The sequence below is a fragment of the Pseudorca crassidens genome, chromosome 3, assembly GCF_039906515.1.
Source record: "Pseudorca crassidens isolate mPseCra1 chromosome 3, mPseCra1.hap1, whole genome shotgun sequence".
In the NCBI taxonomy this organism is placed as follows: Eukaryota; Metazoa; Chordata; class Mammalia; order Artiodactyla; family Delphinidae; genus Pseudorca; species Pseudorca crassidens.
Window position 1 is genome coordinate 10,027,540 of NC_090298.1, and position 14,095 is coordinate 10,041,634.

Consider the following 14,095-nt stretch of genomic DNA (forward strand, 5'->3'; position numbering starts at 1 on the left):
TGACAACAGTGGGCCCTTCCCTATGCCGGGAAACGCCCCAAAGACCTTGAGGTCTGAACACCTGTCATCTCACAACAACTTCATGAGGCAGGTGCTTTGATCATTTCCGCTTTACATACACGGACGCTGAAGACAGAGCAGGTGAGCATCACACCTGGAATCATGACTTGCTGAGAATCCTTTCCCCTGGGTATTAGACGCCCTTTACAACCCAGACCTCCTCTACTCTTCCTGTGGTGGGTGAGAGCCTGCACTGCAGGGCTGCACAAGATCATCACCTGGGCTGAGAGGGGAGAACATTTGAAATTCTACTTATTTACTTAACCAAACAGAATAAAGCAATTCAGAACGATCATTCTCCACAGGTTGGCACTGGCCCTCTCACTGGGCCCACATTTCAGATGACGGTGCATTTTTTACTGGAAGCCACAACACAGCAAGGATGACAGTCACACCCTTGCTAATTTGACCACTAGGGCTCCTTATTGCTATTGATGTGTGCCGGTCCATGTGAAGTTTTAGATTATACGATCTAGCTTTAAACTAACCCTCCCGATGCGAACAGGTAGCACAAATGATTCAAGCATGGCCAAGGGCTAAGAAAATAGCTATGCTCACCCATCTATCCACACCCGGAGGGATGAACGTCAGCCACGTTAACCAGCAAAAACAGTGATAATATACTCAGATCTAACACATTCAACCATATTGCTCTCTCTAAAGAAAGGTTTTTATTTTTTATTTTATTTATTTATTTATTTATTTATTATTATTTTTTTTTTGCGGTACGTGGGCCTCTCACTGTTGTGGCCTCTCCCGTTGCGGAGCACAGGCTCCAGACGCACAGGCTCAGCGGCCATGGCTCGTGGGCCCAGCCGCTCTGCGGCATGTGGGATCTTCCCGGACCGGGGCACGAACCCGTGTTCCCTGCATCCGCAGGCGGACTCTCAACCACTGTGCCACCAGGGAATCCCTAAAGAAAGGTTTTTATGATTAAAAGTGTATACTTGTCTTTCACAGCTCCCTAAATGTCCATTGACAGATGAATGAATAAAGAAGATGTGGTATATATATGATGGAATATTACTCCGTCGTAAAATAAGTATGAAATAGTACTATTTGCTGCAACATGGATGCAACTAGAGATTATCACACTAAGTGAAGTAAGTGAGAAAGAGAAAGGCAAATGCCATATGATAGCATTTATATGTGGAATCTAAAATATGGCACAAATGAACCTATCTACAAAGCAGACTCACAGTCATAGAGAACAGACATGCGGTTGCCAAGGGGGAGGGGGTGGGGAGGGATGGATTGGGACTTTGGGATTAGCAGATGCAAACTATTACACACAGAATGGATAAACAACAAGGTCCTACTGTACAACACAGGGAACTATATTCAATATCCTGTGATAAACCATAATGGCAAAGGATATAAAAAAGAAAGCATATATACGTATAACTGAATCACACTGCTGTATAGCAGAAATTAACAAAACATTGTATATCAACTATACTTCAATAAAAGAAATTTTAAAAATGTAAACTGAAATAAAAACTTTAAATTGTGGTGTTTTATCTTTAACATCCTCTGTTTCAAGTTCTATCTTTAGTGCACATCTATTTTACAGTGTAAATAGTAAAACAGTACACTGAAACGTGTAGTTAGTTGAGTTAGTGTATCTCCCCAAAATTCATATCTATTCAGAAGCTCAGAATATGGCCTTATTTGGAAATAGTGTCTTTGCAGATGTAATTAGGTGAAGATGAAGTCGTCCTGGATTAGCATGGATCCTAAATACAGCGACTGGTGTCTTCATAGGAACAGCATGGGAGACGTGAGACAGAGAGGAAGGTGTAAGTGAAGACACAGGCAGAGACTGAAGCTCTGCAGCCACATTCAAGGGATGGCGGGGCCACCCCAGACCCTTCGGAGGGAGCATGACCCTGCTCAGGCCATGATTTTTCAGACTTCTGGCCTCCACAACCGTAAGAGAATATATTTTTGTTGGTTGAAGCCACCCAGTTGGTGGTAATTTGCATGGCAAGGCAGCCCTAGGAAATTAACATACCATGTTCATAATTTATAAGTAAAAAAATCCGCATACAGAGATGCAAGCTAACATTTTTTGCTGACTCGGTGGGTGGACAGCTGCCCTCCCATCCCAGCCCAACCAGGCTGGAGTACTTCAAACAGGCACCACCCCCGACTTCCAGCCCTCCTTTCTTTTCAACTAGAGAGCTTTCTCTCCCATTTTTTCATATGTAAATATCAACTATCCCTCAAGGTTCCGGCCAACCACTCAATTCCGCCTCTGTACTTCTATCACATCTGTCTTATTTACCCAATGCACTACAGTCATTTGTGGCTATACCTTTCTCTCTCACATACCTTTAAAAGCTCCTTAAAGAATGAAGCTCTTCACAAGCTATCATTGCACCTGCAGAGTTCATCCTACAATATTCCCCAGAAAAGTCACCGAGAACGCATGTGCCTTCAGATGGACCTGGAGGGAAGAGTTTAAAGGAATGAGAGCTACAGGGCTGTGTCCCTGCCCAGCTCTGGCCATGTGTTGATAAAACCTCGCTGAGGACATATATGTGTGCTTTTCGTATTTCCAAGTGGCATGAGCAGTGCATTATAATAATCATGCTGGATAACAAAACTGGAGTCTGAAGTATCACATAACGGAATCACCCCCAACAAGAAGTGAATGTTAAGCCCCTCATTTAAGTTAAAAAGAAAATTATATATATATATATATATAAAATTTCATTTTATATATATAATGGAATACTACTTAGCCATTAAGAAAAAGAATGAAATAATGCCATTTGCAGCAACATGGATGGCCCTAGAGCTTATGATACTAAGTGAAGTAAGTCAGACAGAGAAAGACTAATACCATTTGATATCACGTATATGTGGAATCTAAAATATGTCACAAATGAACTTATTTACAAAACAGAAACAGACTCACAGACATAGAAAAACAAGCTTATGGTTACCAACAGGGAAAGGGGGGAGGGGAGGGATAAATTAGGAGTTTGGGATTAGCAGATACACACTACTATATATAAAATAGATAAACAACAAGGTCCTACTGTACAGCACAGGGAACTATATCCAGTACCCTGTGATAAACCATAATGGAAAAGAATATGAAAAAGAATATATATACATATATATATAGATATCTGAATCATTTTGCTGTACACCTGAAACATTGTTAATCAACTATAGTTCAATAAAAAAAATAATAAATTAAAAAAAGTCTCACTGAGAAGGCACTGGGGGGAGGAGTAATAACTGTTCTCAGGGCTGTCTCTGAAGAAGGGATAGACGTATTCTAACGTGACTGCAAAGGTCAGAAACAAGATCAGGGAGTGAACTTACAAGGGGTGAAGATTTCAATATAAATGAGTGTACAAGGCTTGCATTATTCAAGAAATTAATAAAATGCTTCAAGAGATGGTGAGTGGCCCATTTCGAGAGGCATTCAAACAGAGACTGAATGGCCAATTGTTGGGCTTGCCCTTGGCCTAACTGAATAAATGACGTCCAAGTGCTCTTCACACTGAGGGTCTTTAAATTGCAGATGCTGTATTTTTCCCCCTCTGACATTTCCCCAGTTAAATAAATGATTATTGAACATTTAAAGTGAAAAACAAACTCCCCAGAGATTCACCACCCCATAACTGAACCAGGAAGAATATTATGACTGTTTTATTGCAAACACTTCAGACATGTTACCTAAATGACATAATAATGGCACTTTAAATGTTAATAAAGATTCTAAAAATATTTTTTAAATCTTCACCTTTAAAAAAGCATCTTTGTATATATTTTGTTTCCTGAGCATTCATTTCACTATATGCTATGTGTGGTTATAGAGTGGGCAGGTAAGCAATGAAAAAAAACTCAGCATTTGGAAAACATTCTTAACCTAGGTTTACCTAATGATATTTATAAGCAGTATTACTTAATAATATATACTAATACAACATCCAATAATAAAATAATTTTAGTAATACACTAGGTAATACCTTAAAAGCGCATATTTTTAGATTATTGGTCAAATACTGTGGCTTGAAACAAAACATGGAGAACAAGTTTGATAGAGCCAACTGAAAATTCAGTTGCTAATTTGCGCTCAAATTCAGCATAAAGATGTGTCACTGCATTTATTTCTCTGTTACACTGCGTAACAAAAAGAAGATAGAATTTTATTGTGAATCATGTTTACAGTAAGTTAGATTCCTTTAGCAGGCTTGAAAAACTGCTTTTGAGGTAGTTTACATCAAGGATTACAATACCCTGAAAAGGGATTAATCCAACTTGATTAAAAGATGCCATTCATGCTGCAACCTACACATTAAGTTACGTCAGTAAATGTCTTAGCCATAACTTCTCTTCTTATATAGACAAGAACATTTATAGCATCATTAGCACACCAGGTACATTAGTCTTGCTTTTTTCCTGGTTATTTCATCAATCACATTTTCAAAATAAGGATGCTATGACGTATCACTCCCAACATCACTGAGTTGGGATGAGTCCTTTCATATAATTTAAAGATTTATATTTGGCCTACATGTTTAAAAGCACTGTATAAAACTCAATATCTGGTATAGTACCAACAACGTATTAGCTGTGATAATTCTTAAGAAATTCACATTTTATGGAAGATAACATGCAATTAACAAATAAAAAGTTCTCAGCAAACGTGGCTGTAAAGCAAACATTATATATATATAAATTTTTTTTTCAAAGTGATTGCTGACTTAAAAAGGCAATCAGATCCTACCATCTCCTTTTATAAAAGGTTTCTGTGCATTCTTTGCTGGAGTAGAGTAGGGGCAATTGAAAGTGAAGAGTCCAAAGTTTTGCCCCGATCCGTATGACTCAGTCAAGTAAGCTAGAGAAACCTAATCCTTCAGAACCAATCCTTTCATATCCTATGGCTTAGAAAAATTTTTTAAAAATTGTGTTAAAGAATATATATATGTATAACTGAAGCACTTTGCTGTACATCTGAAACTAATGCAACACTGTATATCAACTATACTTCAATTAAAAAAAATAAATTAGGGCTTCCCTGGTGGCACAGTGGTTGAGAGTCCGCCTGCCGATGCAGGGGACACGGGTTCGTGCCCCGGTCTGGGAAGATCCCACATGCCGTGGAGCGGCTGGGCCCGTAAGCCATGGCCGCTGAGCCTGCGCGTCCGGAGCCTGTACTCCACAACGGGAGAGGCCACAACAGTGAGAGGCCCGCGTACCGGGAAAAAAATAAATAAATAAATAAATAAATTTAAAAAATAAAATAGCCTAAATAAATAAATAAATGTCATCAAAATATAAAAAAAAAAAGATAACAGGGAGTTTCTGGTTTCAAGTCTAATGACTGAATTGGGGCTACCTTGATTTCAAATTCTTATTTTAAAATGGATGATTTGCTTGAAAACTCCTCACTGAAGCTCCTTAATAGAGAAAAGATACTGGTCTGCAATAAGACAGATAGGCAGATAGTAGAAGAGAAAAGAAAGGAAAAACAAAACGAAGACCACATATCCATAAGCAATTATCAGAGAGACCAGACCTATTTAGACAATTTGTATCATTTCCTTCATTCCTTCACTCACTCCTACACACAGAAAACTGGTGCTACCATTTACTCGTCCTCCAAGAAAATCATAAAAGATGTGAGTATAGTCTTTCCTTTTCCTTTTTATTTTTTATAAAGAAATATAAATGCCCATGCCAATACGTGCCCCGTGTCCTAGAAGTGTGGATTCTAGCCTGTGTACCCACAGGTCATTTATTCCAATTCTCCATTTATTTAAGGCACAAAATATGGGGATATCAGTTTTCTCCCACAAAGGAGAATTAAGTTAAAGATGTAAGGAAAAGTGCTTTGAGAATTGTAATGTGCTATAAATACATGTTTGCAATGGCAAAGAGGCTTACATGGTCTGGTATTTAATGATAAATAAAACTTTAACAAATTCTCTTCAAAAATGTATGTATAAAAGCTTGAAAGAAATCTAAAAGCTGGAAAAGTTTAAATCGTAAGTTATAATGCTGAAAAAAACAATTTTGAACCCCCAAAGTAAAAGATACCCGTTCTAGTAATATTCACCTAGGAAGAACCAAAATTCATTATTCAAAAGAAGATGCAAAGATGTTATCATAAAAGAAGCATTAGATTGTGGACTAGAATTTTAGATTAGATTTGGGCTGTCTCAATTAAATCTGAACACTTTGACATATTCCTTTATTAAAAAAAAAAACTCTACAAGAAAGGCATTATTGTATTTTATATACCCATTTTGCATAATGCCAGGTTATTATTATTAGTTCCTTTTACATTAAGCCATAATAATTCAGTTCTGGTTCTAGATCTCGTTCTGTTTGTTTTGATTCTATACCTGGCCTTAGGATGGTGGTATGATTTTTTTTTCAGAATTAACACATAATTAAAGCCAATGCTTAGCATTCTTAAAAATAAAATAGTAAACTGTAATTCCTATAACACTGAGTTGTATATAAGTTCACACCTACAAAAGGTCAGTGGCCAGTATACTCTTATTCATTCTAACATTTCTTATTGGTGTCTCTTTTTTGGTTTATAGTGGGCACTCAATAAACATATGTCACATAATCCATAGCTTAAAAAGATAATAGCCATGATACACTGAAAGAAGAAAAAAGGCTATAAAAGTGACAGTAATATAAAATGAGAAGGCTATGCCATTTAATAAAATAAAATGCATTTAATACACAGTATAAAATAAAGAAGCGAAGCTGTAGCTAGACAAACATAAATTTGGGTTCCTATCAAGCCAAATTCCCCTAATATGAAATTTAAAAACCTTTCCACTGAAGATTAAATGCTTAGCCTCAATTTAAGTAAACAATGTTCAATAAAGCAATGCCAATCCAATTATGTATTTTTCTATTTAGCATTTCCTAAGAGTTTACTTCTATTTCTACATGTTTTCAATAGCATGTCTAGAAAAATTATTTAAAAATAGAGAGTGTTGGGGGAGGGATGGATTGGGAGTTTGGGGTTAGCAGACGCAAACTGTTATATATAGAATGGATAAACAACAAGACACTACTGTAGAGCACAGGGAGCTATATTCAATATCCTGGGATAAACCATAATGGAAAATAGTATAAAAAAGAATGCATATATACGTATAACGGAATCACTTTGCTGTACAGCAGAAACTAACACAACATTGTAAATCAACTATACTTGAATAAAAAAATAATAAATATTGAAGAAAGAAAGAAATAGAGAATGTTGAGGTGTTGTTATCTGAAGAACATTCTACCCACACATGCCAAGAATACTGAAGGATCTGGGGCAGATTTCAGGACCAAGACGATAGAGATCCCTGTTTCGACTGAAAATCTAGAGAAGCAGGATGCCGGACAATGTAAGTATAAGAATTCTTCTTATTTCTAGTAGTTAACAGTGAGCACTTATTACAACTCACCTTTACAATGGAGGTTCTACCACATATAATATTTAACGTAAACCCTCCAAGCAGGTTTGAATTGTGCTAAAGAAGCGATCTCAAAGAATACCAAATGGTCCCATTTGGTAAAATGGTCCCATTATGCCTTTTATGTATGTAGACGTGATTTCTTTTTACAAAAGAATCTATGCAAACCCCTCAATATAGTACACATGCACTTGTGTGCTCTATCAGAGAAAATATCCAAAAATTCCTTGAGATGAATTTTACCGCCAGATTCAAGTCACATGCCCCGTTACAAAGACATACCAGGCATCTGATATATCTGTAGTATTCACAGATGCAGATATATATTTATGGGGCTCTGCATAACTCAAATGCCTATGAATAAAACATCATTGAACTCTACAGGAATTCAATTCCAATTTCAGAAGTAGAATATCACTAAATCCTTCACCACTGTTGAAAAAAGAAAGCAAAAAAGAAACACTTCTCCATAATAACAATTTCTTTAATATATTATATTCAAGTTTTTAATCAATGTCCAATCAACTTCAGCCTCATGTTTATTTTCAGACACAAAAATGAAGGTAATAAGGGTTTTCTAAATGTCCAATTTTTAGTATAACCTGGTAGGTGTGCCACTTTCCACTCTAATGAATGGAAACATACAGCGTGACAAAGCATGCTTCTACTGAGACAAGAAAATACCTAGACCATAGTATTTGAAGTCAAATGATATAACCCCCCAATCCTCCATTTCTACTGCATGAAAGAAAATTGTTCAACATCTCATCAAATAGCTGAAACCTTCAAGCACCTACAAATGTTCTGATCAAAAGATCGTCTTTGCTGTTGAACCAAGAAGATACTAGGGATCTATGATCGATACCAATATTCCAAATCAAACAGAAGATTATAAAACCCAACCAAAGTCAACACTTTCATACTCAGCCAGTGACATGGAGGCAATAACGCGACGCAAAAAGAAATCATGTAGTAACAAGGCCTGGTTTGAAAACCTCTTTAGCAGTGATTGGGAAGAGAAAAAGGTTGGTACCCACCTGGGATCTTTCTGAATGCTATCGATGGATGGGGATCTGGCCAAGGTGCCTTCGGGAGGGAGGGCAGGGCCGGATTTGCTGTACGGAGACTCGACGGAAGGACAATACTGCAGCTGCCGATAGGGATCCGCGTAGCTGGAGGCTGGGCCGGCGGCGTAGCTGGCCCTCTGGAAGGTGGCCACGGCAGCGCTCTGCGGGCCATGCTGGCTGCCTGTGCGCTGCAAGGGGACGGAGTCGACACCGGGGGAAGACGGGGCTAGGACAGGAAAGTAGGGACAAAGTAAAAAATTGAGGACCTGCTCACAGAAACGGTTAACCAGGTCTAGGCAGGGGGGAAAATTACACACATACAAAAACAAAAACAAAAACAAGGGTTTGAAAGAATAAAAAAAAAAAAATTCTGTCATATTTGAACTAACACATTCGATGTTACCCATTAAAGTGATAATTAGCATGCTATTTCAGGAATAAACCTTTCCACTCTAGGGCAAAAACGCATCTGCGGTGTGTTTGCTGCTTACCAACCTCCACGAGAAGGTTTGTTAATCGGAAATGTAAACTGTGTGTGGAGCTAAAACCCAGAAGAAATGTAAGGAACATCTTCTAAGGAATCGTGTACAGTGACTTCTTTACTGTTTAGGTTGAGAAAACTCAGAAAGTGCTCGCTCAGGTGATGTTACATTAATTCTATTCAGGGTGTGAAAGAAATTTAGTAATGTGGTTAATTTCTCCTAAATAAAAGAAAATAAGGCAACGTGAGAGGATGTGTATGCATGGGGGTGGAGGTGAACACAGGTCCATAGTTAGTACTCGAGCATTAAATGCAGGACTGTCCTAGTTCTTGTAAAGTTTAACAAACACCCACAGGAGTTTTATATGCCTCTTTCTCAAGTTGAGCTTTCATAGTAACAAATACATTCGGTGAAGGGTGGGCATGGGAGAGGAGATGAAGACCTGCCCAACTGCAACACAAACAAAATAAGAAGCTGACTTGGCTTTTCCAGAAGTATTTGCATCTTTTCAATACGCCTAAATTGTTTGGAGAAGATTTGACACCAGTTACTAAAACTGGTTTGACTATTTCCAAACTGAATTTCAGTTTTTTGTTTCCTTCCTGGTTCTTTGGAGTTTGTTTCCTGTCATTATTTTTATCTGGTTCTCAGAAATACTTGACGTCTAAGGTTTAGTTGACATATACAATGAAAATAGCATCTTCCATATTAATAGAATGCGACCTGTTATTAATTGTTGTGATATTTAGCCATGATCGATATTAGACAGCACCTTTACTTTCTAGCATTGTAGATCGGAATATATCCCAAATACAGCCAGTGTCTAGATAAGGCCGTTTACCATGCAAGCTCTACGTGGAATTAGTTTCCGATTACGAATCACACCCCACAACTCGGACTTTCTGAGAGCTTCATAGTGGATGGTGATAGAGCTTATTTTATCCTCTCTCTCATTAGAAGACATATGTGAAATCAAATACAAAAGAAATTATGTCACATTGAGGAAACAACGTTAATGTTAAAAGTTAAGGATATCCTGTCGGAATGACAAAAAGTTGCAAAGTGAACTGGAGAAACATATCCTAATATGAGAGCTGATTTTAACAGAGTTCAGGGCTTCTCATTCCAAAGAACTTTTAATACTTAATCTTATAAGAACCAAAATTAGGAGACTAGGCACTGTGACATGGTGAAGACTAGAAAAATATTTAAGAAAACTTTCTAAACAAAAAGTGCATATTTTCCCAGAAGAGCAGTATTTTGAAATGATGAGGGCTGCCCTGATGGATTAAGTTTCAAAGTCATTGGATTAGACTAATAAGCATTAAGTTCACAACCAGAAAATCTGTCTTACGTCTTTAGGCAATTTATGGAGCATTTAGATTGTCTCCAAAATTTTACAAGCATGTCTAATTAAAAGTCATGTTTTAAAATTTATGAACAATGTGCTTTATGTCATGGGGACAGGGGTTAAAAATTCAGGCCAGGCATAACCATGCTCTTGGAAGAACAAATGCAAAGAGGTAAACAAAATTTCATTTTCTAGAAGAGTTGTGAAAAGCCAGCCAGCAAATCAAGGGCAAACGGGGAAAACTAACTATAACCTGACATTTTTCAGATAAATGCATGTTTTCCATTCAGGAACTAAATATCTGCACTTAAGCTTGCTGAAAAGGGTTACTAATATCAGAAAAAAATCCTTTTCTATGCAAAATTATTTGTTATTAATACATTAGATATAGTGATTAACAGGGAGGGCAAAATGGCAGAGATCAGGATTTAATAATGAAACGTGAAAAAACGCTCTTGTTAAAAAAATGATAATATATTGGGCTTCCCTGGTGGCGCAGTGGTTGAGAGTCCGCCTGCCGATGCAGGGGGCACGGGTTCGTGCCCCGGTCCGGGAAGATCCCACATGCCGCGGAGCGGCTGGGCCTGTGAGCCATGGCCGCTGACCCTGTGCGCCCGGAGCCTGTGCTCTGCAACGGGAGAGGCCACAACAGTGAGAGGCCCGTGTGCCGCAAGAAAAAAAAAAAAAAAGACAATATAGGTAAGGGAAACAAGCTAACTAGCCACACCAGAAACTCTCAAAGGACTATAAATTTAAAAAGAATAGGGACTTCCCTGGTGGTCCAGTGGTTAGGACTCCGCCCTTCCAATGCAGGGAGCACAGGTTTGATCCTGGTCGGGGAACTAAGATCTTGCAAGCCACGTGGCACGGCCAGGAAAAAGTGGAAAAAAAAAAGGTATTAAAAAAAAAAAAAAAAGAATATAGTATAACGAGGAGCTTAAGAAAAGCAATCCCTTGGGCTTCCCTGGTGGCGCAGTGGTTGAGAGTCCGCCTGCCGATGCAGGGGATGTGGGTTCGTGCCCTGGTCCGGGAAGACCCCACATGCCGCGGAGCAGCTAGGCCCGTGAGCCATGGCCGCTGAGCCTGCGCGTCCGGAGCCTGTGCTCCGCAATGGGAGAGGCCACAACAGTGAGAGGCCTGCATACCGCAAAAAAAAAGAAAAAAAAAAAAAAAAGAGAGTGGACTATGAAATTTAAGACGGGTAAACAACTTCCAGAAAGATCATATTTGAAAAAAAAAAAAAAATCGCAATCACATTTCTGTCACTTGACAAATGGCCTTGCAGAAGTATCATTCCTGAAGCCATAAGTTTCAACTTTTTTAGGTCTCAATAAATAGAGTACCCGATGAGAATTTCAAAATATAAAATTAGAACTCAAACTGATACTGTCAAATTCAAATAAATTAGAGACTGCTCAATGCAAGGAAAATAATGCAAAATAGCAATACAAATGGGGAGAAAAATACACTATTTTAAAGGGTAGGTTATATGATCATATAGAAGAAAATGCATGAGAAACGAAGAGATCTCAAACGAGCCATCGGTAATGTAAGAATGTAATACCTTCTATTTTTTTAAGCACGAGGTAAAAGACTGATTTCAACACGTTAACACTGATTTCTCCCTTTTTGCCTGTTCAGACTGCGGTGTGTTTGTTGCAGACGGTGGCTCTCTATTAATATAGATAAGCCGATACCGCTCACACGATTAAAAGACTTTTCTTTAACACAAATTTTCCCTTAATTTCTGTCCTGTTATATTCGGTTGGCCAAAAAGTGCGTTCGGGTTGTTCGTAAGATGGCACGGAGGAACCCGAAACGACGTTATGGCCTATGCTTGCTCTCATTTGAGTTTTAGAGCTCAGTTGACCAAATCACCCACCTTGGAGGATTACTCTATTCAACTGAACTTTCTTATGGCAAACATTTGAAGTAAAAGGTGCTTTATCAGCTCTGTAAACACTCCTCTCTCTTCTCACCTGCTCTGCAAACAGCCCCTTCTCCCCTCAATAATCTCTTCCAACTCAATGAATCACACTGCTGGTCTCCTTGGGGAGAGTTTAAAAGTAGCCTCTTCGGGGAGATTTTAAAAGTAGCCTCTTCAGCAGTTGACCTGATACTTCGCCTTTTCACGCTGCTCATGAAATTATCTGTTTTCCGAAGAGCTACACAAATAAAGGTCTAGTGCGTAAAGGGAAAAAAAATAGATGTTTTATGTGTTGTATTTTGTTTGAAAGAAGGGAAGGGAGATCCTTTTTAATAAAAGCAAACATTCTATTTTGATGAGGATAGATGGTTACATGCATTATTTACTGACAATGGAAAAAAAGGAGAACAGAATAAAATACAAGACTCTGGCACATGGAGAAACTTGGGAGATGGAATATAAAGCAGGGTTCAACAGAAGAAAGAAAAAAGATGTATTTTTGTTTTCATATTATTTATCTTTTCTTTTATGTATATTTGTACATAGAGAGATATGAAAACATAAAATACTTTTACACATGTTATAAAATACAAAGTAAGCAAACGATAAGCTGATTAAATAACATTCCTCCTGCAAGCTCAGAAAATAAAAATGGCTTAGGTGACAATGGGTCCAAAAACATGGCCTATATACCTTTAAAGTTATTACTTAAATAATAACAACTCTATCATTTCAGGGATGAGGAACCTTCACCACCCAATCCACTATATTCCCAATAGTATTATCATCTAGAACTGAATTATACATGTCTTCCAATTTTCTGCACTCTGCACAGGTTGATCCAAGCTGAGCTCAATGGAAAAATATTCAAGGGTAAATTTAACATAATCTTTTAACCTCATATGTCATTATGTTTGTGGGGGGGAGGCATTTAATGCAGGATTATTATTAGTGTTGATGTTGATTACTGGTGTCGATGTTGCTGTTTCTAAATTTTATCGACTGTTCTACCAGCAAACACTCTGTTCTCCTTCAGCTGTAATTACTTTGTATTTACACCATTTTAGGTGAATTGATATAGGTAAGCATCTGGAAGCTCTTCTTGGTTTTAAGATGATATTTATCACTGGGCTCATTAAAAATTTCCAGTTGGGTAATCATGTGCCCCTGACTTTTTAGATTTAAAAGAGGTAAAAATTTTAACTAAGAGGTTACGGAGGATCTAATTTGACTTACTCCAGTGGGAAGCAATCATTTTTACAATTTGAAGTAACAGCCTTTAATAAGTAATAAACTGTTACTATTACATCTTTTGTGGACTCAAAAGATGAATTTCATTGAAAATGTTATTTATACTTTATTGAAGAATAGCAATAAAATTTTATGAATATGAAGGTTCTATGTAATCCCTCTATAACTTTATGAAGTATTGACTCTTGCTGCAGAAAGTTAAGTTTTTTAAAAAATGCTTTCTCCATATGGGCAAATATTTTCATCCCATTCTTATTTCTTGTTATGTTGCAATATTTGTCAACCTCATAAGGATATTTAGCAGGTTTTCTCCTTGCAGCGTACCTACGCTAATTCATTCTTTATTAGAAGCTTACACATTCATCACAGAAAGCTTGTTTTCTCCACTCAGGATCACATTTATCCGAAAGGAAATGCATGTGACTATCAACCCAGCCGATGTTGGCTATTTTTGCTAGTTTAGAAAGATGTGTTTGGGAGGTTGTCAGAGTCAAGTATTT

At 37.7% G+C, this 14,095-nt stretch overlaps 1 protein-coding gene across 6 annotated transcripts in view; it reads right to left on the reverse strand.

The window, feature by feature from the left end:
* Positions 1-14,095, reverse strand: part of CTNND2 (catenin delta 2) — a 936,316-nt gene that overhangs the window by 362,652 nt on the left and 559,569 nt on the right. For all 6 annotated transcript variants that reach the window (XM_067730382.1, XM_067730378.1, XM_067730381.1 and 3 more), the window contains one exon: positions 8,555-8,810. In XM_067730382.1, coding sequence (XP_067586483.1) covers positions 8,555-8,810 — 256 coding nt within the window. The remainder of the gene's footprint in view (positions 1-8,554; positions 8,811-14,095) is intronic.